This window comes from Aspergillus versicolor (genome assembly GCF_001890125.1).
Source record: "Aspergillus versicolor CBS 583.65 unplaced genomic scaffold ASPVEscaffold_3, whole genome shotgun sequence".
NCBI lineage: Eukaryota > Fungi > Ascomycota > Eurotiomycetes > Eurotiales > Aspergillaceae > Aspergillus > Aspergillus versicolor.
The window spans coordinates 2,158,574-2,186,507 of record NW_024467526.1 but is presented as its reverse complement, the minus strand read 5'-3'; the positions used below and the strand labels follow the sequence as shown (position 1 = coordinate 2,186,507).

At 50.5% G+C, this 27,934-nt stretch overlaps 10 protein-coding genes across 10 annotated transcripts; 6 read left to right on the top strand and 4 right to left on the bottom strand.

Annotated features, from left to right (window-relative positions):
- Positions 1-80: 80 nt before the first annotated feature.
- Positions 81-1,349, bottom strand: ASPVEDRAFT_189334 (uncharacterized protein; the record flags this gene model as incomplete). The annotated part of the gene is made up of 1 exon (XM_040809044.1): positions 81-1,349. The coding sequence occupies one exon, from the start codon at positions 1,347-1,349 to the stop codon at positions 81-83; it is 1,269 nt and encodes a 422-aa protein (XP_040666155.1).
- Positions 1,350-1,495: 146 nt separating this feature from the next.
- ASPVEDRAFT_564384 (Mcm10/DnaG-type zinc finger protein) lies at positions 1,496-4,857 on the top strand. Its single transcript, XM_040815209.1, has 2 exons — positions 1,496-1,856; positions 1,916-4,857. Coding segments are annotated over exons 1-2 (2,523 nt in total). The 5' UTR covers positions 1,496-1,855; the 3' UTR covers positions 4,438-4,857.
- A 767-nt stretch (positions 4,858-5,624) lies between these two features.
- On the bottom strand, positions 5,625-7,253 carry ASPVEDRAFT_81964 (histidine phosphatase family protein; the record flags this gene model as incomplete). Its single annotated transcript, XM_040817116.1, has 1 exon — positions 5,625-7,253. The coding sequence occupies one exon, from the start codon at positions 7,251-7,253 to the stop codon at positions 5,625-5,627; it is 1,629 nt and encodes a 542-aa protein (XP_040666153.1).
- A 1,005-nt stretch (positions 7,254-8,258) lies between these two features.
- On the bottom strand, positions 8,259-9,623 carry ASPVEDRAFT_81963 (uncharacterized protein; the record flags this gene model as incomplete). The annotated part of the gene is made up of 2 exons (XM_040817115.1): positions 8,259-8,850; positions 8,905-9,623. 2 exons carry the CDS (start codon positions 9,621-9,623, stop codon positions 8,259-8,261), a joined length of 1,311 nt encoding a protein of 436 aa, XP_040666152.1.
- A 466-nt stretch (positions 9,624-10,089) lies between these two features.
- Positions 10,090-11,140, top strand: ASPVEDRAFT_39849 (DASH complex subunit DUO1). Its single transcript, XM_040812021.1, has 2 exons — positions 10,090-10,504; positions 10,559-11,140. Exons 1-2 carry the CDS (start codon positions 10,208-10,210, stop codon positions 11,021-11,023), a joined length of 762 nt encoding a protein of 253 aa, XP_040666151.1. The 5' UTR covers positions 10,090-10,207; the 3' UTR covers positions 11,024-11,140.
- A 109-nt stretch (positions 11,141-11,249) lies between these two features.
- Positions 11,250-12,446, top strand: ASPVEDRAFT_39847 (DUF4870 domain-containing protein). Its single transcript, XM_040812020.1, has 4 exons — positions 11,250-11,659; positions 11,717-11,759; positions 11,811-11,913; positions 11,966-12,446. The coding sequence occupies exons 1-4, from the start codon at positions 11,292-11,294 to the stop codon at positions 12,034-12,036; spliced, it is 585 nt and encodes a 194-aa protein (XP_040666150.1). The 5' UTR covers positions 11,250-11,291; the 3' UTR covers positions 12,037-12,446.
- ASPVEDRAFT_564392 (uncharacterized protein) lies at positions 12,143-12,652 on the top strand. The gene has a single exon (XM_040815210.1). It carries the CDS (start codon positions 12,315-12,317, stop codon positions 12,579-12,581), a length of 267 nt encoding a protein of 88 aa, XP_040666149.1. The 5' UTR covers positions 12,143-12,314; the 3' UTR covers positions 12,582-12,652.
- A 924-nt stretch (positions 12,653-13,576) lies between these two features.
- On the bottom strand, positions 13,577-17,699 carry ASPVEDRAFT_39846 (formin-binding protein HOF1). Its single transcript, XM_040812019.1, has 7 exons — positions 17,224-17,699; positions 17,061-17,165; positions 16,716-17,002; positions 16,451-16,663; positions 16,298-16,396; positions 14,249-16,226; positions 13,577-14,185 (listed from the first exon to the last, which is right to left on the bottom strand). The coding sequence occupies exons 1-7, from the start codon at positions 17,264-17,266 to the stop codon at positions 14,016-14,018; spliced, it is 2,895 nt and encodes a 964-aa protein (XP_040666148.1). The 5' UTR covers positions 17,267-17,699; the 3' UTR covers positions 13,577-14,015.
- A 324-nt stretch (positions 17,700-18,023) lies between these two features.
- Positions 18,024-19,593, top strand: ASPVEDRAFT_39842 (TatD family hydrolase). The gene has a single exon (XM_040812018.1). It carries the CDS (start codon positions 18,446-18,448, stop codon positions 19,277-19,279), a length of 834 nt encoding a protein of 277 aa, XP_040666147.1. The 5' UTR covers positions 18,024-18,445; the 3' UTR covers positions 19,280-19,593.
- A 567-nt stretch (positions 19,594-20,160) lies between these two features.
- ASPVEDRAFT_128243 (CCR4-NOT core subunit CDC39) lies at positions 20,161-27,255 on the top strand (the record flags this gene model as incomplete). The annotated part of the gene is made up of 3 exons (XM_040806529.1): positions 20,161-20,871; positions 20,929-21,253; positions 21,314-27,255. The coding sequence occupies 3 exons, from the start codon at positions 20,161-20,163 to the stop codon at positions 27,253-27,255; spliced, it is 6,978 nt and encodes a 2,325-aa protein (XP_040666146.1).
- Between the last annotated feature and the right edge of the window lie 679 nt (positions 27,256-27,934).

The window sequence follows — 27,934 nt, the reverse complement described above, 5'->3', positions numbered from 1 at the left end:
GGTTCCCCAGTACCAGCGGATATACACCCGCGATGCACCGCTGGTATCTCGATCTTTCAGAGAAATTAGCGGCAGGCAGTTTATGACTTTTTCTTGGCCGCGGCCTTTCCAAAGAAGTCACTCATCTTCTTCATTCCGCTTGTGTTGACCTTCTTCAATTCCCTAACGCCCCTCGACTCGGCAGCCTTCTTTTTCTTCTCTTCCTCTTCCAACCGGCGTTTCTTTTCCGCGCGCGACTCCGCAGCATCGTCATCCTCCGCATTGCGCTTGCGGCTGAAGTCCCCAAGGGATCGGGAGGCCAGTGCTTCGGCGCGAAGGTCCGCCAGGCACTTGAGGTGGTCATTTAATGGTTTAAAATCAATCGGAGTGTCCGGCGCCGACATCAGCTCGTCAAGCTTGATACAGAGATCTGAGTTGATGTAAGACGATTTGAGGAAAGTCAGAGCGGTGGAGAGTCTTTGAAGGCGGACTATTGACTCCGGGCAATTTTGCTGCTCTGGGAGTTCTTCCTCGGTGGGTGCTGGGGTCATCTCGCTTGCGGGTGTTGCAGAATCCGAAGCTGAGCTAGCTGATGTATCCGTAGTTGTTTCAGTAGATTGCGTGTCCTTGGCTTCTTGGGATTCAGCTTCATTCTCGTTCTCTTTAGGTGGTGTTGAAGACTTGGCGACGTCGGTCCTCGTAACAGCCACCAAGGGCGCTGCTAAGGCCTGCTTGACGAATCGTTCCTCTAAACTTTTGGGCAAACCCTGCGCGGCCATTCGCTCCGCCTTCGCGATTAATTCCTGGAGGAGCTTGGTTTCGTTCACTCGGAACATCTTCTCGTCGCCTGCTTCAACCGAATCGCACACAGCCTCTACTCGGCGGAGTAGTGTATCTCTATAGGTGGCATTATACAAAATGTACCTTAAATGTTTGGGTAATTCTTGAGAGTCGATAATATCATCCAATGGTTGAAACAGTCTTTTCCCTTCATCTGACGAGCGAGAAGAGTAGAGAAGGGGAATCACAAAGAATAAAATGTCAATTGGCGTGGCGACTAAGAGCTCGGCCGTTTTAGAGATTGTTCCCTGGGATTTCTGGTCTTTATCCTCACTGGTGTAGAGTATACTCCGTGGGAATTGCGACCTGACAACGGTGAACTCGTATACTCCAAGTTTCGGACAGAAGAAGTAGCGAGTAGGGTCTCCTGACTGTGGGTTGGGTAGCGTGACGAATCTGGCGTTCGGACTGGCAGCAGAAGGGAGGATGAGGGTTTTGCTGGGTTTCATGGTGGTCTTCGCGGGTTCAGGCTGGGATTGTTGGTCAGAAGACGACAATTGCGTCGGAGGAGGGGCGGATCGAGTTCGCATTTTGGGGAGGCCTCGAAATTGACAGTCACAACTGTCGGTGTCTAGTTATTCAAAACTTCGAGTGCTTTCATGAGTGGTCGCGATATGGGGATAGTCAGGACGACGCGTCTCCTCCGTTTCGGCGTGACGCGCGCGTCTGCGGCAGATCAACTGCCAAGCCTCCATCACCTTCTTGATCATATTGATTGCTGCATTTGCCCAACCTTCAAAAATATTATGATTGTGGACAGAGACAAAGTCTTTGTGCTTTAATCCGACCTCGATTGGCCCTAACCATTCCAGTATCATTGTCTGTGCCAAAGAGGAAGTCACTCCTTCATTTACGCGACTTCCCACACCGTCCTTTCCCCGCAAACCTTGTGATCTGGATATGGCGAAGACGCCATTAAGACGCCGAATAAAGGGAGGAAACGAATAGCGACACGATCACAATTGTGCCGCTTTTCTGCCGTATTTGTTTTTTTTTTTTTTTTTTCAAATAGGAAGCGGGGGTTTGTAGGGCCACCAGTGAGTTCCGGACCCCGAAAGGATTGACAAAATTAACTAACAATGGGATCATCATTTAGTGGTTGAGACCTCGTGGCCACCGAAATCCCCGAGGGAGGCCCTTCTTAGCTCCCCTAGCGGACGACGGAGATACGAAGAGATGCAACGCCGTCGGGATAATCTAACATCACCCTTGAAACATGCAACTGCAACGCCCAATCTGCGGGCAACAACGAAAGCGACACAACTATTGAGGGACGGATTGGACGAAGGCGAGGGCGAAGATGAGGATACGGAAGAGGATGAAGAAACGTTACATCTGAAACTAGCTGCCATTGAAGCACGACTCAAGCTGAAGCAGCTACAGAAGGGTCGGGGGAGAGCAGGCACTCCAACCCCAGACCGCCATGGGAATGTGGAAGCACTGCATAGACCTGCGTCGGCCGTAAGCTTTTCGTCGCGTGCCTTGGACCAACCTGCCCAAAGTAGGACCTCGCGCGAGCCAGGTCGCTGGGATCACTCCGACGATGTCCAAGTACCGATGTCACCAACCCGGCGCCTTGCACCGCCATTGGAGCCCACATCCCCCGGGAGGTATAGGCTTGGTATTGACAAAGGTCTTAAGGGTAGTGACGTGTCACTGAGACGCCCACCAAGCTCAAAAGAGTCCGATGCACGGTCCAATAGCAGACTCGGTAGCCGTGATGGGCCAATATCCCATTTGCGAAATACGTTGGTGCCCCAGCCACATTCGTTTGACGAGACGCGAAGCAAAAGCTTCAGTGAGCGAATGGCCGAAGGCCGTGCGGCTGAGAAATCTCGTAGGGAACGAGATGCACGAGCCGAGAGGATAAAAGCCGGCCGAAGCTCGGCATTTCAATACGACAAAACTGAGATGGAAGCGTTCAAGACAGCTGCTGCGGAAAGGCGGCCTGAATCTCCTTCTAAGCTTCTGACAAGGCACGGGCGCGTTGATAGTTTTAGTCGAGAAGATGTTATGAGATCGGCCAACAATCTCAAACCCTCCCTGAAGAGAAGCCAGACGACCCCCACTCTGCGAAGGGGCGAAGAATCCGAGTCGAGATCGTATCTACATCGACGTGGCCAGAAGTCAGAGGCCCAGTCATTTTCTTCCCAGCCTGGGAGCTCACGACAAAACAGCTTTACAGACGATGCTTCTAACGAAACCGAGAGGGCGTTGGAAAAGGCGCCTGATGCATCAAAATTCGAGCCGTTTTCTGCGCTTCACCTTTCAAATCGTATCCTGCCGCACTCATTCTTGAACCGAACCCTTGAAGATAAGAAGGCTCTTCGCATACCAGATCTCCTTCGGATGATCAAAGGCCCACCATTTGAGCTGCCAGACAATATCGATGGGGATTACGTCGTATTTGGCATAATAGCCTCGAAATCTGATCCGAAGCAAGTGAAAGAGGCTAAGAACGTCACTGCACAAGCAGTTGACCCATTCGATGATGGATTGAACAACAGAAACCAATACATGGTCGTCACTCTTACCGACTTGAAATGGACTATTGACCTCTTCCTATTTGATACTGCTTTCCCCCGGTATTACAGGCTGTCGGAAGGGACTGTGATCGCGATCCTAAACCCAACGATACTCCCACCACCTAAAGACAAGATAGATACCAACCGGTTTAGTCTCTGCATATCTTCTTCCGATGACAAAGTCCTCGAGGTTGGGTCTGCACGGGATATCGGATACTGCAAAGCTGTCAGGAAGGACGGTAAAACCTGCCAGTCTTGGGTAGATGGCCGAAAAACCGAATTCTGCGACTTTCACGTTGACCTCCAATTTCGTCGCGCACAAGCAGGCCGAATGGGAGTGAACAACGGAACAGGCATATTTGGTCCCGGAGGCCGCTCTGGATCACGCACCGGGTTTTACGGAGGACCCAAGCGATCCACACAACAAAAGGCCCCTGGGGGGCTACTTCGGGCAGATGGCGCAAAGTATGACCGCGAGACTCAGTCCTTATACTATGTGACACCCGGATTCAAACCACGAAACAATACTGGCAATTCCTTCCAGCATCTGCGCCCTGGTCAGTCCGCAGCCAGCCTCATTGACGCCGACGTGGACGACCCATTTATCGCGGCCGGTAAGATGGGCCGCGGCACGGAAAACAAGGAAGAACGCTTCCGTCGCCGTCTCGTGGAACAACAACGGGAAAGAGAGATCACACAGAAGATCACCTCATCCCGTGCTGGTGGAGTCGCTGGGGAATATCTCCGAGCCCAAAATAACGAAAATACTCCAACCACCAACAAGGCCTCGTCCCGATCAGGAGCTCAGCATACGAGATCAGGCTCCAGCGACCCAACGCTACCGTCGACCTCACTGGCTGGCGACAAGTCGCTCAGTATGAGCTTCAAACGAGCAGAAGCGGTAAGGCTGAGCCCTAGAAAGCGTGCACACGACGGCGACAGGCCGCACGGAAGCGGTATTAAGAAGACGCGCTTCATAACCTCCAAAGGTATCAAAGAGGCTGGAAGGGACAGCCTGGGGGGCAATCCTGATGCCATACCGCAGACGGATGATTTCGACGACGACGACGACGACGAACTCGAGATTGTTTAACCCACAATCTATCTCCATGTGCCAATTCATGAGCATCACCAAATGTTGGATCTATCTTGAATTGAGAGCCAAAGCATTTTTATAGCGACTCTCTGCGATACCCATCACACGCGAAACAGTTCTCTTTTCTACATATAAATCAATGAATATCAATTATACTCACCCTCGACCACAATCGTTTCCCCTTACATGCTCACGCCTTTTCAAATGAACGCCAAAAACCGGATTAATGACTGATTGAACGCACGGCTCATCGACATAGAAGTTGGATATCAGGTATTTGCATGTCGTGGAGGTCCTCGAGAGAAGGAGCAAACAAGAGGAACGAAACAAACTCTTACGCTGTTACGCTGTTACGAACCCAAATGGTCTCTTCCATTCAAAAAGAAAGGAGCATAATTGTTGGAGTTACTGATAGTTATGTTGATTGATGATTGCATCTATTTTCTCCTGCGCCTCTGCATCATTATATTCTACTCTGTTAAACGCTAGTTTCCGCTTGGAATCAACGCATCGAAGCTTCTGGCTGCGCTATGGAGTGTCTCTGGTAGACCCGATATGAACAATTGAAGTTGCATGTCATTTCATCATTCCCAGGTTGTAGGCAGAGGCTCCTGTGAGTATTTTTGGTCGTATATCCAGTGAAAGAGCAGCCGGTATCCATTTTAGGATATCACCTCACTGTGCTGGACTTAAAGGGTCTACTAGGAATTCTTTATTTTTCCAAGCATCCATACAACGTAGACGTCTCCAGCTTCCACCAGTACTACACTCTTGACTCAAGGCTAATCAGAAGCACAAAGTGCGTTTGCCGTGGAAATCAGTTGGGGAATCGTCATAATGGAGATGAACAGGCTGGCAAGGATTGAAAGGAGAAATAGAGGAATGCATGGTTTCTTTCCTCTTGGGGACTGCATGAGGGGCCCCGCGGACCTTCAAGTTATCAACTTTACCTATATTATAATCTCTAATCTACTCTTTGATAGTGATCTAAAGCAGGAATACGTACGACTGCTGATCCTTGGGAGATATTAGACCCAACATAATCTATGAAGGGATGAACAGAAGTACTTTGAATGTAATTAGAAACAAGAACATTACATTGTCAAATCATTTAGTCGGTTCATACGTCCAAGTCTGGCATAACCTCGGATTCTGTAGTCCATTCACAAATAGCACCCAGATGGCTACGCCGATGGCGGCCGTCCATCCCCAACAGGGATACTGGCGTTATAATTGCCGAAACAAGCCTCCTGGTACGCCGCCTGTTCGGTAAGCTTGGGAACTTCCCCGAGGAAACTCTTCAAAGGGCAGAACCCATTAACGGAGCCATCGCAAGCCGAGAGACCGTCCAGCGGAAGGGGGGCATTGTTCAGCACAAAACGGATATATTGCTGCATATCAGACTCGGAAGAAAGATCCGGGTTCTTGTACTTCTGTGCCTGGAGATCATGGAACGAGGTATCCTTAGGGCAGGTCCAGATCTCGGAAACCAGACGGGCTCCAAAGGGTGTTAACTCGTTTAGTTTGAAATGGCGCTCAGGGGCATGCGAGACGGTAGAAGGCATGCCCTGTGGGCTATACTTGAAGTAGTCCAGACCTAGTGCCGCAAGAACGGAGACGATGACATCGTCGTGTGACATGTCCATGAAGAGAGGCTGGTTGAGTGGAAATGTATCTTTGTTACCATCGTACGTGGAGTTGATGCTGCTCTCGCTGGTGTCGATTAGTTTATTCTGCAGCCGCGCCGCCAACTCCTGCACATAGCCAATACCCTGCGCACGGCCGCTGGGAGAGCCAAGGCCGTACATGTCGTAGAATTGGAGGTCTATGAAGTATTCAAAGTCGCGCCATTCTTGCTCCGTGAATAGAGTGCAGAAGGACGAACTGCCTAGCGCGGCATACTCGTATGGACACATATTGAACATGCCGAGCAATTCTAGCGCAGCGGTTTGTTTGTCCCTCGAAAAAAAATCACCCGGCAGGTAGGCAGCGAAGCGTTCAGCGGCATTCTTGACCATTGCCGGGAGGAATTCAGCAGCTCTGTCCTCACCCTCGTCTAGGCCCTTTCCACACGCACTTGTTGGCGAGAGGGTGTTGTTGAAGCCGTCCTTTTCGGGAGTGAGGACGAGGTCATACTGCGCATACGAGCTGTTACCTCCAGTATTGGCGAAGAAGCCACTTGACCACCAGCGCGCACTCTCCAGGATGCGAGGATAATCGGTAGTGCGAAACTTGGGCTTCGGACGCGGCGTACCGTCCGGGAACACATTCAACTGCGCATCCCAGTTCGCCTCGCCCGCAGAGGCCCCATACAGCAACCGGCCATACTGGCTCCAGAACCTCGCGCCAGAGGCTGCCTCAGTCGCAGCGCCGCTGGGGAGCAGGTCCTCCAAACCCAGCAAGTAATCCCAGTCATTTAAGAAGGCAAGCGGGCCGGTGCCGATTTTGGTATGGGGATGCTTCTTCGAGGCATTCTTCAGCGCAGATACAAACAGCTCCATGGATCCTCCATCCAGAGGATAGTCCGTCGCGTATCGTTGCGCATGGCGGTGCAGGATGTGCACCTGGGACAGCTCGCACCCTACAGGGGAGCCACCTGGTATACTGAAGTCAGGTGCATCTGCATATGGGCTGAGATTTCCCCAGCTTTTTGTCATGTCAAAGCCAGACGGATAAGAAGTTCCTGTTGGAGCGGCGGCTGCTGAGCTTGAACTTGGAACCGCAGAAGTGCTGGAAGCACCGGGTATGGCGGCACTGCCTCCCACAAGGGAGAGCAGTGCGATTGCAGAGCCAGTCAGAGTTGCCGGGGCCATTGGGGAAGTAAAGGGAGGTTAGATAGTTGAGTGAAAACAAGCTGCTGCGAGCGTGGAACTGTGGATTGGCTTTAGATTATATACACAGTCCACGCGACCCCTTTACGTTTTCTGGCGAGTTTCGGGGCCTCGAGCTGGGAGCCCTGTCGATGTCTGCTCTGTACGATCAACGGTGAATTCCGTAGACCTGGCAGCGCAACGCGCTCCACATGGATAAAGGCCTTCCATCGCTAGGCTGCGGGGTTCTACCTGATAACGTTGTCCATTGGGCGAAAATATCCAGGTTGCTGCTTTCGCTGCATTGGAGTGCACGCCGTCGGATGTAACACTGGAAATGAGCGATCGGCGTGCCGCAGCGACAGCAAGTCAACCTCCAATTAATGGGAGCTTACTTAGTCCTCTTCGGGCAGGCAAAATGCTTCACCTGTCGACCTGGGTTGAGATCCGCAGCGCGTACTTTATTCTTCTTGCGCCGGTGTCCACTAGTACCACGCTTCTCCAAAGCTTAGTCCATGGCCAAGCGAGGTGCGGGTGCGGATGTGTGGATCTGCAGATGTGAAAGGTACGTAGAATGTATTAGGCTGTATTGACATTTTATCATTCTTTGGTTGTCTACCTAGTAACATGACACGCTATGGAATAAGCAACTCGGAAACAACAAAACAACATAACATCCATGGTTCCAGTGGTTCCTGGCCCTGGTCCTGGTCCATTCCATTCCATTCCATTCCCGTTCCTGTTCCCGTTCCAGCTCCAATTTCAATTTCAATTTCGCTTGTCTCAAATGAACAATGCACTCCCCGTACTAACCGAATAAACGCAAAGTAAACTGGACGCGGCTGGATGCATTAAGGAGCCGTGATAAACGAAAGAACAAATGGCATCCTAAGAGAAATAAAAGTGAAGAGACGAGTCATAAGTTTCCGAACTCCGGCAATGGTATCACAAAAATCGATAAACTTTCTCTGTAACAACTTCATAATAATCGCGGGTATAGTTGTGGCATCACGATGAAGAAACGGCAGCTCGATTTCCCCGGGTTTTTTTGGGGGCAGGCCCACTAGGGTTGCCTACAGTATCTGCATCGCGCTTTTTGGCCTTGGACGCTGCAACAGGAGGGGTCTGCTTCTTTCGCAGCCAGCCGTCGAATGGACTGATATGTTTCTTCTTGGCTTCAGATGCGGTTGGGGTCTCGCCAATTTCCAGCTCGCGCTTAGCCCGAGATCGCAAGGATCGTATGGAAGCTCCAGGTGAACCAGGAGTTTCAACATTAGAGTTTGCGGGTGGAGTGGTTTGCTCGTCGGCAACATGATCCAGGTCCTCTGCAGAATCGGCGTCATCAAGGACATGATCCTCAATATCGGTAGCTGCTTCCTCGTCTGCGTCGTCGTTCCCTTGCGCTACACCTCCACGAGTGCTGGGGAATAGCACACGGGGCTTGATCGAGGAGCGAGTCAAAGGTCGGTTGTTCTCTAGAACGGCCGAGTCCAGTAGATCAGGCCGAGAAGCCAGTAATCCCAGATCATCATCATCTTCTTCTCCCTCTTCATCACTGCCAACATCGTCGCTGAACTTGCGAAACATTTTCTTGCCTCGACTGCGAATTTGTTAGAGACAAGAGCATATTTCTGGGCTTCAAGGGGTTACTTACAAGACGTAGACCATACCGTCTTCACGCTTGAGAGCCTCATCGACTTCTTTGTCGCGGCTTCCGGCCTTGCGCCTCGACGGGCGAGGTTTTGGGCTGGCGGATGGTTTTTGGTAGAATGGGTTTTCTTCGCTTGCATCGACTTCGGGGATTCGATCACGGGAATCGGTGTATATTTGGATAGAATCACCCTGCGAAGCGTCGTCGGTGAAACTGTCTAATGAAAAGCCCGTTTGTTTCTTCTTCTTCTTTTGACCCGACTGTGTGGGGAATAACACTCGTGCTGTTGAGCCGGCATTATCAACGACCTTTTTCCGTGGTGTTTTGGCCGGCGTGGGAAGCATTCCTTCTGTAATCGTCGACCTGAAAAGACGGGAGGCTTGAGATTGAGCGGGTTTGGTGGTGTTGAATGTGTCCGCATCATCGAGTTGTGTTGCAGTGTTCCGACCCGACATCCTCTTCCGAGGGCTCCCTGGTGACCCGGGAGGTGAGAGAGTTTCTATTTCAGCTGTCTTCTGCTTCTTCGTGCTTCGCGAGGTACCACGTCCTTGGGAAACAGGAAAGGATGGCGGAGGAGTTGTGCGGGATTCTGTTGAAGTGCGCTGGCTAGCTAGACGGGCCGAGTGACGCGTAGAATAAGGCTCGTATTGATCATATCCAGGGCCATGTCGAGGGGTCGGGGGAGTTCTCAAGAACGACGGAGGTGGTGGAGTAGTCGCCATTGTGAAATGGGAGCAATTTGCGCAGAATTGGGTCGTAGGTTCGGTTCACCGTTGTTGACACCGCATAAAAAAATTAACGGGAGATCCAAGAAGTCGATTGTCGCGATCTTGACAGGAGGTGAAGGTTGTTGAAGGTCTCGACACGTCTTAGGGGATCAAGGGGAGGCCGACGCGATTACACCAAAGCCGACCGTGGATGGTACCCAATTTCTATGCCCAACGTTGTTACGGGGGACAAGCGAAGCGCAGAGAGTGAATACTCCAAATATCACCAAAGACAGATTGATAGAGATGGGAATGGGCGATAAGCGATGGAAGAAAAGAAGAAGGGGGAGAATGGAGATGCAGAAGGGCAGCAACAAAGAAGTGGGTGAGGAAGTCGGAATGCAGAGAATCACCAGCCACACAATTAATTACCCGCCAGCTCAGTCCAGCCTCGCCCTGTGCATCCACTGGAATGCCCCACCACAAACTAGCCTCAACTTTGCATTATCAGTTGATTTTATACCCCTCTTGTTGATTTACGCCTTATTCACTCTTTGTTTACAGCCTCTCACGCGTCCACACACAGTAGCTATCCAAAAATGTCTCCATACAGCGCCGCCGAGGAGATGGATCGTCTCCAGCTCTCTGACGAAGACACCGAAGACCTGTGGGATTCGCCGTCGAAACGCGGAAAGAAGAAAATTAACCAGGCTCCGATTAAGCATGAGAGTTCTCCGCCACCAGCAGCTCAATCCGACCTCGATGAGGGAACGCTTTTCGACCGCCAAGAGGCCCGAGAGGCTGCCCTCCGAAATGAACTACAATCCGTCCGCAATATAAACCATGTTATTGAGAGTCTGCTGGGCAGTCTCGATCGGGCAAAGGGCAATATGGACGTACGTCAAGTTAGGTATCCTTGCCAGGTAAACAGTCAATTAATAGTACCCTAGAACGTTTCACGAACCGTCAATTCCGCTTCTACTCTTCTCAACACCTGGACGCGCATTCTATCCCAAACGGAGCATAACCAGCGCCTTATACTGAACCCCAACTGGCAAGGCGCGACTCAAGACGCAGCCGACATTGAGAACGAGGAATACCTCAGACAGCAAGCTGCAGAGAGACGGGAAAGGGAGCTCCAACAACAAAGAGAAGCGGCGGCACGAAAGGCCGAGGAGGACGAGAGAAAGAGGGCACAGTCAACAACTTCCAGGGGCACGCGGGTCGTTTCCAGGGGACGAGCTCGGGGCGGACTGGGAAGAACACCCAGCGTTTCCTACTCAGGAACCAGCACAAGCGGGTCAAGAACCACTTCAACAACGTCAGGCACGAAATCATCTACAACAACTACACGGAGACCGGTCAGTGGGATCGCGCGGGGTTCGGGGGTGACGCGTGGTCGGGGTAAGCAATAAACCCACGGGCGGATAGGCTGTCTCGAGGCACAATAATAGGCACATTTTTTTTTCCGCGGCAGAATAATACCCATGCAGCTCATTTATAGAAGGGAAATGATTCTAAGTAAAGCTTCGTAGTGGTAACCAAGTTAACACCAGAAATGAAGCATTCCTGCCTCAGGCGCCAAGCCACCACCGCCTGACGCGGTTCCCCGATAAGCAACTTGTATACGATCGCAGGCAACGACGACACAAGCCCACGCGATAATCCTCTCATCGCCGCACAATGAACTTCGCCCCCTATCAGGACGAATCGCCCGAGGTAGAGCGCGCGTTCTCTCCCACTCTCGAGAACCGCGCCAAGTCCCCCGTTGCTCGATCGCCTCTCAATTCTCCCCCGATTGCAGGCCTCACTTCCGCCGGCGGACTCTCATCTCCAAACCAATTCGGAGGAACTGGCCACATAAACACTAGCGGACATGGGAATACGGGATATGGATACGGAGATGTGGAGGGCGGAAGGTGGAACCTAGGGGCATTTGAGACGAGTCTGCCCATCCGGATGGACGTTGAAGCTATGCTGGCATACCTGCTTCTTCCTCCGGCTGGTGGGGTTTTCCTACTTTTGGTCGAACACAAAAGTGACTATGTTCGGTATGTGCTATGATATGTCTGGTTTTGCTGCGCTTTGCTGACTTCTTTGGCTTTTAGGTTTCACGCATGGCAGTCAAGCATGTTGTTTACTGCCATTTTTGTAAGCTGCACCTGCAATTTTCCTTCTGGACGTTATTCTCATATGCTGCAGATAATCCACCTTATATTCTCCTGGTCGAGTTTCCTATCATGGATGCTGTTTATTTGCGACATTGGGTTGATCGGTTTTCTCAGTCTGAAAGCCTACCGCGATGGTAAGATCCGGGGTCTTAAATGCTTGCAGGTTAGAAGCTCATTAGAACACAGTTGATACCCTCGAACACTTTGAAGTTCCTATCTTTGGTCGATTCGCAAACTCATTTGTCGACAACGAATAAACAGCAGGCAGTATATCCGTTGTTTCCCTGGTTTTGGCTTATGCCAGACGACCTCTGCCTTACCGTGGCACTATTCTGTGTAATGGCACACTGTATATTGTTAATTTGCGCAACGGGTTCTTTGTTGAACTGCTGTGTTACCAGTACAGGCATATTTTAATTTGGCCTGTATGATGCTCAATAGCATACCCTAATGGATTATGTCTTGTATGTATTAGATTCCGGGGGATTGTACAAGATTCACAGATAATAATGAATATTATTGATGTTTTATATTGATGTTTATTTACCACATGAAACGTTCTCTCTCTTTGCTCCAATTTCTTCTTTTATTCCACACAAAGCAGAGTTACAGCTGTAGCTATTATTCAAAACATCCCATTCAAACATCATTGACTGGCCGCACCAACAACAATGGCATTGACGCTTCAATCAAATTTCATCTGCCTCTTATTGTCCTGCATCTTTGTATCTGCTTCAGTTACCACGCCTCCCTGTTTTGGCTCTTTATCATGTCTTTGCTCTTCATCGCTTCAGATACTTGAGATATTGATTGCCAAACAGCTTAACACAAAGACGATGCCCCTTTCTCTATAACAATGGACACAGCCCCCCGCCTCTCTCAGCTCATCATTGGGAACATACCCACCTACCTACCTATCCACTCATCCAACAGGGAACTCAATCCCCTTCGTATTAAACTTCAAACCCCACAAAAGAAAGCAAAATGTGCAGCGTCCAGCGCGTTACCAACTCCTGCGGTCACATAAATGACCACGTCTTGATGAGCTGCTATAACGCAAATGAAGCGGCAGCCCAGGAGGCTAAGAACCCTCTAGCCAAGGCAAACCTAAACGAAACGGACAAGATCCAGCGCTACGGCTTTGATGCGAGAAACAAGCCATACTGCAAAGCCAATGAGCCCAAGGTCTTGGCTTCGCCCAAGGGGTTCCAGTGCATGGTCGCTGGCTGTGGAAAAGCTGATTAGAGGAATGAACTGATGGCGAACTCCCTCACACTTCAGTTGTCGACAAGGAGCGTTTGATTGGTGAACGAACCGGGCAAAGACCCTGAACAGGCGGCCATGAAGCCGACCTAGAATACCATTTTTGATATCAAGTAAGTCGATATTGAGACCAGCGTGAAGGCTTCGAGATCTAACCTCTTTCTCTTCTCTAGGAGTCTCGTTGGCTGGCGCTATGAATACCGTATCTATCGTCTTCTCGACCCTCTAGCTACCAATCATGTAGATAGGGAAGAACATTCGCGATAGATACATAGCAATGCATTACTCTTGAGAGAATTATGATGAACATATTATGTGATCAAGTTAGAGCTACCGTAGCGGATTGATGCACCCATAGTTGGGCTCGGGTGGGACTTAGGGCTCGGTGGAGCCAAACTTACGGCATCTGCGCTCGTATTCTGACCTTCGAGACTATTGACGAGATGAACAGACGAATTTACACTTGCTCAACTATTTGTTTTACTACAATTTACAGCTTATAGGTTTTATTAAGTCTTCTTGAGCAAGATAACTCTGTCGAACCGGTTCAGCTGAATGTTTCAGTTTGTGGAGAAGCATAAGTGTCATTCTGAAGGCATTATCACGGACCAAACACAGAATAAAGAAACTCAAAACAATTCAAAGATCAAAGCCTGCGGTAGAAAGAATCAAAAACGAGAGACAAAGAGACATTATTATCAGAAACGACAGACATACTCAGGGCATAGGAGTCAATCAATAAAAAGCGAGCGTCACCAAGGATGGTCAAGATCGGGGACTGGGTAATAGAAAAAGAAAGAAAAAAAATTAGGCAAAAAGGCGTATACATCAAGGTATCTACATCGTGAACACATAAAAAGCAAAGAAAAGAAATTCCCGTCGTAATTGGCCGTGAGATTGTTCATCACATGGCTGGCCCACATTGAGATAGTCGAGTATAGATTGATAGATTATAATAGATCGTCACTCAGATCTAGATAATCTGGAGGTAGTTACTCGGCACCAACCCAGTTCTCATGCGGGTTGTGGTAACTTCAGCTTCCCACCAGCCGTCATCCTGGAGTCTGATCACGGAGAGGACGTCGCCCTTTCCGAAACCAAGCTCTTCGGGAATGGCTGCGGTATAGCTGTATAGTGCGCGGGCTAGAGCACAATCACGTTAGCTATGTGAATTATATGATAAAAAACGGATTGGTTGGTACATACCGAAATGTAAAATTGGACGGCCATCACGGCTGAATTGTCTTCCGGGATCCGCAACAGCCATAGATCTGCCCCTTGACCGACTGCGCTGGCTTGCACCGTCATAGTATGACATCGGTCTCCTAGGTTCTCTCTGTGGGGAGCCGTAGCCGTCACCACTGCCACCGTACATGTCAGGTTGAGAAATCTGTAGCTCCATGCCCCCAGCGCTCGACGGGCGAGCCTGCTGTTTGAATTGCGGCTGGGGGGATACGGCTCGAGGCATTGAGTTCTGCGAAGATCGCTGAGCATACTCGTTTGGGGAGGCTCCTCCAGGGGAAGTGGCCGTAGTGGGTGAGGGGGCAGCGCTGAAAGATCCTCGTTTTGCGAAGTCATGCGGGGAGTATGGCCCGTCAGAGGGGCGTTGGGGCGGAGTGGAAACACCTGGAGACTGGCTGTAGCGGCTCTTCACGCTGTTTGATTGATAATTACTTGGGTTCGGGCTCGCGGCTCGGCTATATTGGCTCATGCGTGAACCCCCACCACGAGGGCTAGGTTGCGGTTGGGGACTTGCACTCCGTCTAGGTGCAGGTGCGGGTGATTTGGCACGGGGGACTTCCTGTGATTGCCTGGGGCTGCGGGTCGACATTGAAGTAGGGTTCGCCTTGCCTCGAAGCACGTTCTGCGTCTGACCTGTGTACTGTTGTGTGGTCTGTTGCATTTGTTTGGAAGTGAAAGCCGGCTGAGGAGCTCCGAGGCGCTTTACCGATGGATCATTATATGCCGGGGGAGGAGCGGCCGCTGAATTTGCGCTGTAGTTCGACGCAGGTGCTGACGGAACAGGTGTAGCAATGCCATGGTATCTATCAGCAGAGACCCGGGTTGCTGACTGCTTCCCACCACCAGCGCCTTTCAGGTCTGCCAAAGCACGTGCAATGGGGTCAAGGTCATCTCCTTCTTTTGGCGGCTGCGCTCCCTTCTGGGGTTTATTCTTATCTGGAGATGCAACGTCAAACACATTATTTCCGACGTTCAATTGGAAGTTAGCCCGTGGATCAACCGGCTCGGGGCTAGCAGATCGCTTAATATCATCCATCGCCTTCGGAACTTGAATCTGTTGAGGCTGTGGAGGCCTCTGAGGCGTTGGAGCTTTGATAGGGCTGGTCTGCTTGGACGGGGGATCCCAAGTTCTCCGGCTGGGTGGCTGAGAAGAGCCTGAGTTACGGTCCTTGTCATGACGGCTCTTGCGTCGGAACGGGCTGTTGCTGAAGAATTTCTTCTTCGGGGACGGCTGTGGCTCTCCCCCACCACCTATTCCTGGAAGGGCCACACCATTCGTCGGCTTGGTCGGAGATTGTCTGGCACTGGTAGGCTCTTGACTTGATACTGAAGTTGCGTTAGAAACTTCACTCTGGGAGTCTCGGCTGGATGGCCGGTAGCCACTGGCAGTTCCTGAGCTGCGTTCGGATGGAGGACCAGTTCGGCAAAACATTGTCATACCATCCGTTGGGTACGCGTTGTGCGGTATAGCTGCAATTTCGCCGTGCTGGTTCGGGTCGTAGTTCGGCGGGAGATGACCTCCGCGGCGAAGATCCAGCGGATTGGGCTGTTGCTGCTGTTGCTGCTGCTGCTGTGCCGCTTGTTGCATTGGTGGCTGCATCGGCTTTTGCGGTGTGACCGTAGCTTCTCTGCTCGATGGCGTGGAAGGTCCATTCTGAGCCGGAATCGTCGGTTCAGGCTCTGCGTCATGATGGGACTCATACGTAGATGGTTGCGGAGAAGAGCTTCGGAACGCTGGGTTGATGGTGCGCTGGAACTGGGCCACTGAGTATCCTTCCTCTTCAGATATGTCGGAGCTGGCATCGTTTACGTCTCCCCGGGAGAAGTTGATGAACTTGGGGGCATCGGGGATTTCCTGGCCCGTACCCCTTTCCTTAATAAAGTAGACGATATCCTTCTCGACCTCGCAATTCTCGAGCGCAAGGCGAATCCTCTCGCATGCCTAAAGCAGTTAGCTATGATCCAATACCGCTTTTCAAGTTCCACTCCAAATTTTATGACGGATCAACTTACAGCATCATCGCTCACGCACACTGTGGAGGCAATGTTGGCGTAAGTCCAGAGGCTGCTCTTAGTAAAATCGATCCGCTCTTCTTCAAGGTCTTGGAATTTCTAGAGGCTTGTTAGGTCTTGATATCAGGAGAGGTGGTTTGCGAGCAAACCTACATCGCAAGCGGACTTCCATTCCTTATTCCAGCGAACAGTCGTATCTGCGAGGACTTTGACTGCGGCATCGTATTCACTGCTGCTAGAGGCAAGTTGGATCTGGGTCTTCTCGAGCTTCGCTTTGTTCTTTCGCTCTTCCTGGCCCATCACCATATGCCCCTGCGCGAGATAACCTTTAATCCTCAAGCAGTCCTGCTCGTATCGATCCCGTGTCTGGTCCGGTTAGTCCACTGGTTGTTTTGATATTGTGACAGCCGTGATTTACCTTATTCACTGTCTGGGTTTGCTGCATTTTGGTTTTGTGAATGCGCTCAATCCCATTTTGAATAATCTTCCTTCGCTCCTTGTTACCCCCTGCAAAGGCCAGCAAGGGCTCTTCTAGTTCTCGTTTCATCTGCCCCGCGATTGCAGCATGAGCTTTTGCAATGGCCTCTGTTTCTCCTCGCACAGTATCAAATGATGCTCGAAGTGAGCCCGTCTCATTGGCTCCAAGGGGCTTGCGGCATAGTGTGAGCAGCTTGCGTGCGTATTCATCCTCAATTGCGGTGCGGACTAGTAGCTGTTAGAATAACAATTCGGACAAGTGGGATCCTAGATAATGGCGACGAACTGCTGTAGAAGGTCTTCAATTCATCGCACGACGTCTTCGAAGCGTGCATACGCTCCAGCATGGGTGTAACACCGGCATCTTCTTTTCCCCAGAAGTTATTCGCAACTGCATCATCACCGTTAGCCCGTCTGCACCTGGTTCTGAACGACGGAAGGGCCCTTACAAGAGAGGGCCACCGTGGGCCCATCTGCAACAGTTCCCGGCATAGCAATTATGATGTGTTGGATTTGTTGAGCTTTGGCCAGCCTTTGCTCATTTAACGATCGTGAGACAGGACGGGTCAGCCCAGGATATAGAAGAGCATCCGCTAAAAGGCACAGGAAGATTCGAGTAAATTGGCAACGAAAGCAATTGAAACAGCCCCCAGTTGCAGCTGGAGCAGTACTGAAGAGAAACAGCAGAAGCAGCTGGAACTGGTGGAGATAGACAGGTATGGTCTCGTGGGGAGTGGAATGGGCGCTGGGTAATTATTTACTGGCGCGTCTCTCGGGGCAACCATCGCCAACTGTCTGCCAACTCTCTCTGTGATCGGCGACGGCGCCAAGCCCACTCGCGATCGCGATCTAGACATTCATGAACATTTAACTGTGGATATCGTTTCTTTACTTGTGTTTTTTAATCTGTTAATGTTCATTATTGTTGCTTGCTGTCTCGGAGAAAACCCCGGGCTGCGATCGATGTTGACATGCCACGGTCTCCCTTGGCATCCACCTTGCGTGTTGCACATTGCGCTGCGTCATCTTCGGAAATCACACGCCAACTGAGGTCATTGCTGTTGCAACTCGCAAGTCCCCGATGGCAAATGAGTGAGACTGAAGTTATCTTCCACTGAAGTCCAAATCGCATTATGTGGCGGGAGCCAATATCTTCCCCGCGGTATCCCAGGTACTTTGGTTATATATTGTAGTCAGAGTACGCTTATTAAATTGCCAACGACAGTAAGCGATAATTTCAGAGGCAAACAATACGGTCGTTGCATACTCTATTTTCTTTAAAAGTAACCGGAAACCTTTTCAACCCCAATCCACCTGAAATAACCCTAACCACAAGCCCATGGAGAGACAAAATCTTTGCGGGGCCGGTTACGGTACCGACACAAACTAATCCAACAATTCATCTTTTGTCCTCGCCAGGTCATTAACCATACACAATTCTCGGCCTGCCTGGACCAAATATGCCGGACTCATCAATACGCTACGCAGATGTAAATTAGCCCCCCGCAACCCCTAGACACGCATAATACTGAAGCCATCTAGGTCGCTGTCACGTTCACAGCAGACCAATTTCGGGGCATCTATCGTGGCAAGGCTTACCATGAGCCTGATTTCTCAGAGGTCATACAGCGCGCAAAGGAATATGGCTGCGAAAAGATCATGCTCACAACAATGTCTCTCCCACTTGGGTACGATAACCTGAAACTCGTCCGCCAATTCCCAGAGACATGCACCATGACACTCGGCGTGCACCCTTATCATGCGGCTGAGATATACGCTTCACGCGAATCCCCAGATACCGGGGATGCTGGTGGTAACATCAACGATGGCAGCAACTATCTAGACGAACTCCGCAGCTTCGCCAAAACACTCCTCGCGGAGCAAAACGCTGAATCAGGGTCACCGCTTGTCGCCTTTGGCGAGATAGGCCTGGATTATGAATACCTCACCCGCTCAGACAAGGCCACCCAGCAGCGCGCATTCCGCGAGCAACTAGCCCTCGCAGTTGAACTCCAGCTGCCCCTGTTCTTACACGTGCGGGACTCCTGCGCCGACTTCATTTCCATCATCGAACCATTCCTTGCGGACCTTCCCCGCCGAGGCCTTGTTCACTCCTTTGCTGGAACAAAGGAAGAGATGCTCCAGCTCACTGGCCTTGGATTCGATATCAGCGTAAATGGCGTCTGTTTCCGTACGGACGAGCAGCTGGAGATGGTCAGGTGTATTCCACTGGAGAAGTTGCAGCTCGAGACCGATGCGCCGTGGTGTGAGGTCCTGGAAGCGGATGAGAGGATCAAGCCGTATTTGGAGGGTGCGAAGCCGCTACCAGGTAGCAGAAAGCATGGGAAGTTCCGGGTTGGAGATATGGTGAAGGGGAGGAATGAGAGCTGTACAATCGGCAGGGTGGCTATGGTAGTGGCGGGAGTAAAGGGAATTAATGTTGAGGAGGTTGCAAGAGTAGCATGGGAGAATAGTACAAGTATGTTTGGATTGGGTACGAGGTAGGTATTGAGGTGGCTCGATAGATATAGAATGATTTTAGAGACATTAAATTTTCTTTTCACACAACCCATGCTATTCAAAAATTGTAAATAAAGACGGTGAATGAGACGCCTGCAATCTGATACCGTGAGACCTCAGTAAGCGTCCGATCGGCGAACTGTTACTCTTAGCACAAAAGCAACAGTGAAGTAGCCTCCATTGACAAAATTTCTTCTTGGTGAATAGACGGTTGTTCAGCGATTGACATAACCCCGGCTCCTGAGCGTCAAGGCCGTGCTACCACTGACAGTTGAGTACCAAGTATGACTCGATGAGAGAGCCTGGAGAGTGGGTGGAGAGTCGAGTCCGGGCACGAGTGAATGCCTCGAGCGCCAAACGTTTGCACAGTTTGTTTCTGTCTTAGTCATACATGTCACATGACATAGAGCTCCAGACCCATCACGTGCCTACATGCAGTCGAAGCAATAGTTGCAGTATGTGCGTGAGTCTGCGCTGAAGAAGACGCCAAAAGACCTAAAACATCGGTAATTAAGAATTTTGGTTTTGCGAGCATATAGTCTGCAAAGTCTGCAGGTGTTTGTGCCAGCAATTGCCATCGGCCCTGGAGACTCGTAGCCTGAATCCTCAGGCGGCCACCCACCGCCTCGAGGCTTCACCGTCCACTCAGTCTCGCTTTCTCTGCCCGTCATTCAGACTTCGGGACTTCTCTGCCACAAAGCAACACATCCTCTCATTGCCATCCATCTCTCCCCTCCCAACCGCAAGACTCCGCTTTCTTGCACCGATTCTCTCATTAGGCAATTACCTTGGATCCATCTTCTTGACTACCATCATCACATATAAATTTTCACCAACACCTCAGATCAAATGATCGCGTCTCCTAGATGACCTTCCCTCCCCCTCCCCCTTCCTCCCAATCGTCGATTGCTTCTGGTACCGATAAGTCTTCTTCGACCAGGCCTACACGGTCACAGCAATCTCCCTGGGGTCCGCCCGTGTCGCAGTCGAGTGTTCGTCGGGGGTTGACACCGCTTGCGACCAACCTCTCCAACCCCTCTGCTCCTGCCCGCGGCCCATCTCAGACGAATAGCCCTGGCCCCGGGGTTTCAACTTCATCTCCTCTCACGTCCTCATTTTCCGCCGTCTTGAGTTCCTCACGGGGCTACCCGCTTGGTCGGAACGTACCATCACCAGCCTCCACACCCGGTCCTTTCGCCTCTTACCAATCTGGCTCGCAGCAACCTCAGCAAGTGCCCGGTCAATCTCTCTCTTCTCCCAAAATCAGAGCTCATACCCCGTCCTCAGGGTCACATCTGGCTTCCGCAGGGGGCTCCGTCGCAGGTGGTGGAGGCTCTGGGGGAGGTGGAGGTGGGACGGGTTCTTCCAGAGGCGCAACCTTCTCTCCGCTGCTGTCCGGAACAACCGTGAATTCACCGACCGGGTTTCCGTCAGATAAACCGGGGTCCGCAGCGGCTCACGGAAGCCAGTCATCTCTGGCGAAGATTTCCATCGCTCAGGTATTCTTGTTATTAGACTCGATTACGGAGAAAGAGGGCCGCGAGAAGTGGGAAACAAAGGCTGCTCAAATTCATAAAGTAGGTTTTTTATCCACTTCAATGCATACTAGTCGCGTCGTGCTAATTTTATACTAGCTGGTCGAGTCAAACGGAATGGAGGTCTTTTCAAAGTACTTTCGGCGCCTTCTCACAGGCAATGCCCCTCAGATCTTTCCGGGTCTCAACAAATCTGTGGAAAATGCAGGAAACTACCCGCTTTTGGTCCAGGAAATGCAAAAGGTCTCCCAGGATATAGAGCAAGCGCAAAAGATTGCGGAGACTGTCGACGCATCAGAGGGTGACATCTTCCGTGACTTTGATCTTTCTACCTTCCTGGATCATTTTAAGCTCGATCCCATTGTCAAGGTTGCTTTGGCTTTGACTTTTAAAACTGCAAATAAGTCTGATCTACGTGTGAAAGGTATGTCAACTATGTGGTGCTCATTCGAGGCCTGATTTCTGACGTTTTCCTTTCGCTTAGCCGATGCCATACTTGCCAACTCGGTTACTCCTTTTCTACAAAGTCTAGCGGCCCCATCGGATGTATCGAAAGACTTCACTAATTCGTTTATCGGGATTACGATCGAGCGTTTTATACTATACCCCCCTCGCAACTTCAGCGATGAAGTAAAGGCTAAACTGGTGTATGCTGCGAATCTGCGGTATCAAACATTAGGGGTAGATTTGCCCTTTGAGGTGGCATCCGCCTTGCAGATGTTTAACTTTGTCAATCCAAAGTTTACATTGGTACGCCAACTCCATTCCAAGGGCCCAAGAGCAACATCAAGCACCGATGCTGTAAACGAGGTCGTTTCTGCGGCTGGGCCAGACTGTTGGGGCGAGGAGCATATTGCAGCTGCCCTACTTTTCTTGGTTCTCTCGCAGTATTGGCGCGAGTTCTCCTTAGAGACCTATCTTGCGGCTGTTCGCTCTCACTATGGCGACAAACAGATCAACTGGGCCCTAGTCCTCCGAAATTTTGATCGCGATGGTCTAAGGTTGGATGTGCGCCAGTTTGCGAAATTGTATACCGTGCTCTTGCCTATAGCTACAGAGGATTCGACGCTCGATATCCAAAAGCTGTGGGGCGGTGATTGGGAACACCGTGAAACCCAAATGTCATTCTTGGCTGCCTTCATCCTCTCGCGAACCGATGCTTCGCAAATACCTAATCTCCGTGCCACATTTCCTCCTGACTTCTTCTCCGATGGGCCCGAGCTTGTCCGATTGCAAGGCGAACGTGCAGCAAAATCTCCTCTCCGGTCTCTGGACGCTATGAAAGCTATTTTTGATCTAGCTTTGTTCTCACAAGCTGCGTGGGCTGCGACGGAAAGTCAATTACTCATTAAAGCCGTTGTGCAGTACGACCTTCCTGTTTTCTTGTGCTCAGCTCTAGCTTTACCCCAGCCGTGGACCAGTGTTCAACAGAGTTTCATCCTCCGGACTCTTGTTGTTTTCATCATGAAGCAGGAAGATGGATATCAGCTGGCCCTCCATGGTGCATGGCGCCAGGATAAGCAATGGGTCGCGGAGCAACTATTTGCCATGTTTACCCAGGATCCCACCTCGACCGCAGCGATTTATGAACATGCCTTTGAGTATAGCTGGTTGGATTATCTTCTTGGATACACAAATGGTCTTGCCATGGATCTTGCGTGTTATGCCCATCGGAAGGGGTCGTTTGATCTCGAGCAGTGGGTCCGAAATGCTGCCTCTAAAGGTCTCATGGATATGGGCAGTCTGTTGTCCAAGTTCCTTCGCATTAAGGCTGAAGATGAGCTTCATGTTCAAAGAAGGGAACAGCCTGCTCCCCAGATGGTCAGCCTCTCAGTCAAGACAGTTTTTACGCTGCTGTCGGTGCTAGAAGAATATGTTGGGGACCGCGAAAACCTTACCCCGGTGCAACGCGTCTGCATCCAAACCTACCCTAGGTTAATCAACTACGGTGAAGGATTTGATGACATTATCGATGCCAACGGCGAAGCTGGAAACGCATTACCCGAGCCGGTTGACAAGAAAATGCAAGAGCTGTTCGGCAAAATGTACCACGAGGAGCTTTCTTTGAGAGAAATTCTTGAGCTCATGAGAAGATACAAATCCTCCCGTGAACCCCCAGAGCAGGATTTGTTTGCCTGTATGGTCCATGGCCTGATCGACGAATACCATTGCTACCATGAGTACCCATTAGAGGCACTGACAAAAACTGCTGTCATGTTTGGTGGTATCATCAATTTCCGCCTGGTTGACGGTATAACTTTGAAAGTGGGGCTGGGCATGATCTTGGAAGCAGTACGAGAACATGAAGTGCATGACCCAATGTACAAGTTTGGTGTTGAAGCGATCGAACAATTGATCAACCGTCTTCCGGAATGGGCCGGATTTTGTCATTTGTTACTTCAGATCCCTAGCTTACAGGGCACACCAATCTTTCAAAAAGCCGAAGAAGTGCTTCATGAACAAGGAAGCCAAGTTCAAAACGAAAATGGACGACAGGACAGTACTGTTGGCGGGTCGATTACGAACGGCAATGTCGATGAGCCTGCAGCGGCTGATGGTGCCAACCGTAAGTTCGTTTCCATCTATGTCGACCCTCCTCTCCGGCCAGAGCTTTATCAGGAGCCAAACGAAGAGGTTCAGGACAAAATATTGTTTGTGTTGAACAATGTATCTGAGCAGAACATTGATGAGAAATTGCGCGATCTCACGGACGTTCTTGAGGACCCGCATCATCAATGGTTCGCCTCGTATTTGGTGGAAGAACGTGCTAAGTTGCAGCCTAACTTTCAACAATTGTACCTTGACCTTCTGGACCGAATCGACGACAGGGTGCTGTGGGTTGAGGTCCTTCGGGAGACATACGCTAGCACGTCAAAGCTTCTGAATTCCGAAGCAACATTGGGATCGTCCACAGAGAGGAGTCACCTTAAGAACCTGGGTTCTTGGCTTGGATCCTTGACTATCGCAAAGGATAAGCCGATCAAGCACAAGAACATCTACTTCAAGGGGCTTCTCTTGGAAGGTTATGATAGTCAGCGCCTAACAATTGTGATCCCATTCACCTGCAAAGTACTCGTCCAGGCTACTAGATCTACCGTCTTCAAACCTCCAAATCCCTGGTTAATGGACATCATCTCACTGTTGATGGAACTGTACCACTTTGCGGAGCTGAAGCTCAACCTGAAGTTCGAAATTGAAGTCTTGTGCAAGGACCTTGAAATCGACCACAAAACGATCGAGCCCTCCGTTATCATTCGTGATCGTTCAGCAAACATTGAGGATGCGTTGTCAACAGCAAATATTCCTGAAGGGTTGGAAGCGTTTGAGGATATGGCTCTCACCAGCATCAGCCAGGGAATTCGCAATGAAAGACTGTCCCCAGCTGCTATCATGTCAACACTCCCTAGCTTGGACAAGATTTTGGTGCTACCATCATCGGCAAGCAGCATGGTTGATCCAAATATCCTTCGACAAATCGTGCACACTGCCGTGGAACGTGCGATTGCCGAGATAATTACTCCTGTTGTAGAGCGGTCTGTCACCATTGCTTCCATCTCTACCGTTCAGTTGGTTTCAAAAGATTTTGCCATGGAGCCTGACGAGGAGAAGTTCCGACATGCTGCTGGCAATATGGTTAGGCAGCTCGCTGGTAGCTTGGCCCTCGTAACCTGCAAGGAGCCATTGAAAGTCAGCATGACCAACTATATTCGAATGATTCAACAGGAGTACTCCGACCAGCCAATGCCTGAGGGACTGATTCTGATGTGCGTCAACGATAACCTCGACGCTGCTTGTGGGATAGTTGAGAAGGCAGCCGAAGAAAAGTCGCTTCCCGAAATTGAAAAGGTTATTGAACCTCAACTGGAAGCTCGCAGGCGCCATCGTGCTGCTCGTCCTACCGAAGCATTCATTGATCCTTCCATGTCCCGTTGGGGACTTTTTATCCCTGAGCCTTATCGCCAAACCACAGGTGGTCTGAACAAGGAGCAGTTAGCAATCTATGAAGAGTTCGCCCGTCAATCTCGTGGCCCAGGGGCAGCCCATGCTCAGAATGTCTCGACTGATTCTGGTCGACAACTCCCTGACGTTCTTCAGGAGCCCTACCCGCCGATTCCGAATCTTTCCACCCCTGCAGAGCAGCCCGCTGTCCCTCACAGAACACCACAGCCGCAGCAGGATACTCGACTGCAACAGTCTGCTCTGGTAGGAGCGTCATCTCAACTTAACGGTTTCCTTGAAACGCAAAACCCACGTGAAAGAGTGGAGAGCCTCGTTTCCGACCTTCTGCAGGTGGCTCACAATGCCACTGAGGAGCATGTAAAAGACCTCGGCCGCGATAGCACTGTTCTTCAGGAGTACAACCAGGCATTGCGCTTCATTTTAGCATCTCCAAATGGTGAGGAGCTCGCCCGACTGACAGCACTCAAGGCCTGCACTAGCCTTTACTCGCAAACCCAAGGCACTTTAGAGATCGAAGTACTTGTGCACCTGCTGGCCAAGCTATGTGACATGTCTGCCATAGTCGCTCGCTATACCTGGACCGTGTTGTCCGAAGTGGAGGACGACCATATGTTCAACGTTCCAGTCACTGTGGCTCTTATAGACGCTGGACTTTTGGATATTCGCCGCGTCGATATGATTCTAACCAGACTCATCCTCCAAAAGAACACTGCGGCTCTAGAGGTTCTCGCTGACCTGATGGATCAGATCTTATTCAACGAGGAACCCTCTGCTTTAAGATCCGATTTCTCTGGCAGTCTTGAGGCGATGAGTAAATGGCTCGCAGAAGATTCGGCTCTTGTACCGGCAAACGAGATCATCAAGAAACTCAGAGAGTCTGGAATCCCCGAGGTTGTGAACCCACTCCTCTCTGACAAAGCTCGGTCAAAACGGGATCAGATGGAGTATATCTTCACTGAGTGGATTGGAATCTACAAGGCGCCGGGCGCTATTGATCGCACATACTATTCTTTCTTGAAGGATTTGCATGAGAGGGAAGTGATGGCAAACCAAGAAGATTCTGCTCTCTTCTTCCGGCTCAGCATCGACATTTCGGTTGCGATGTTCGAACACGAGTCTCAGAACCCCAGCGGCAGCCTGGATGAGGCTTTCCTCTACATCGATGCTCTGGCTAAGTTGGTTGTCCTGCTTGTCAAATTCCAGGGCGAGGGCACCGGCCCCGTGAAGACTAGCAAATCCGCCTACTTCAACTCCATTCTCTCCGTCCTGGTCCTGGTCCTAAACCACCATCAAGTGATGAGGGGTGAGGCGTTCAACCAGAGAGTCTTCTTCAGACTATTCTCAAGCATTCTTTGTGAATACTCAATGAGTGGTTTGCAGCATAGTGACCAACACCAGGAGATGATGTTCACTCTGTCCAACAAACTGCTGTCTCTTCAACCCAAGTATTATCCTACATTCGTTTACGGGTGGTTCTCCTTGGTCGCCCATCGATTCTTCATGTCCAGCATGCTCAATATGCCGGATCGAGCGGGCTGGGGTCCCTACTGTGAGATTATGCAAGCGCAGCTGTCCTACATCGGCGAACAGCTGAAACCAGCAACCATCTCCCTTGTTGCTAAGGATCTATACAAGGGCGTGCTTCGTATTCTGCTGATCCTCCACCATGACTTCCCCGAGTTTGTTGCCGAAAACCACTTTCAATTCTGCAATTCCATCCCTGCCCATTGTGCCCAGCTACGCAACCTGGTCCTCAGCGCTTACCCGTCCTCGTTCCAAAAACTTCCTGATCCTTTCAGAGAAGGCCTCAAAGTCGAACGTCTAGAGGAAATGCGGGATCCACCGAGGATTGCAGGTGACACCGGCGCCCCGCTCCAACGTGCCGGCATTAAGAACGTTGTTGATAATGCGCTTCAGGATAACAACGCGTCGGACTCGAGCATCCAGCAGATTTGCAATGCCATTTACAGCCCAGAGAGCAAAGAATTGGGTATTTTCTATGCTCCGATCAATGTCGATGTTACTCTGCTCAACGCACTGGCACTTTATATTGGCCAGGGTGCAGTGACTGTCAACGCGTCGAAGGGTAATATTCGTGCAGCATTTGAGAGCTCGCCTCATTCAGAGCTGTTAGAGAAGCTCGCAAAGACTCTGCAGCCTGAAGCCCGCTACTACTTCTTGAGCGCGATGGCAAACCAACTTCGCTACCCCAACAGCCATACATACTTCTTTAGTTTTGCCATCCTGCGCCTCTTTGGTACGGACTACTTGGAGCAAGACGAGCCAGATATTCGCCAGCAGATCATTCGCGTGCTTCTGGAACGCCTTATTGTTCACCGTCCTCACCCTTGGGGGCTGATCATCACCCTCCAGGAGCTGCTTCAAAATAGGAGCTATGCCTTCTTCAACCTCCCGTTTATTCAGGCTGCACCGGAGGTGAGTACCCAACACTGTTCACTTGATTGAAGTATATACTAACTGTTTCCCGTTCAGATTGGCCGTCTGTTTGATGCCCTCCTCCAACACATTCAACAACAAAGCCCCAGGGCAATGACTTAAGCGATACAACGATATCAGCTGCGAGCCTTTCCGCTTTAGCGGGATACTCTATCATACAATAAACGACGTATCTATCTTTCACGGCGTGATGGAACGCCGCTCATGACACGAAGTGCTAAAATCTGGAGCATGGTAGTGGGATATATGACATGAGACCCCTTCTTGCTCTGCTTTATGTTTGTTCTCTATTTTACCATCATTTCTCGGCTGGGGTACTGGGAGGGATACGCATTTTAGGACGTGGTTGCATGTTCCAAGCTTATATTTTGTTTTCCTTTTATATTTTATTTTCTCTTCTCTTGGTGTCTTACCATTGCTACAGCCTGTGTGGTGGTCTGTAACGATAAGCTATAAAATATGGTCTTAATGAGTTCTGATCTGCATTATAATGGAATTGGGTGTTCATTGGGAACTTATAAGTAGCATGGGTTTTATGTTCTATCGTATTATTATAAACCTACAGAGTAGTATTATTGTGTATCTTCAGAATTCGAAGGATGGGTATGGACCTCGGGAACTTTGGTGGGAATCTTACCAGGACCGGTGACGTACATTATCTTCGGCCAAGCCCAAGCTCGCCTTCTTT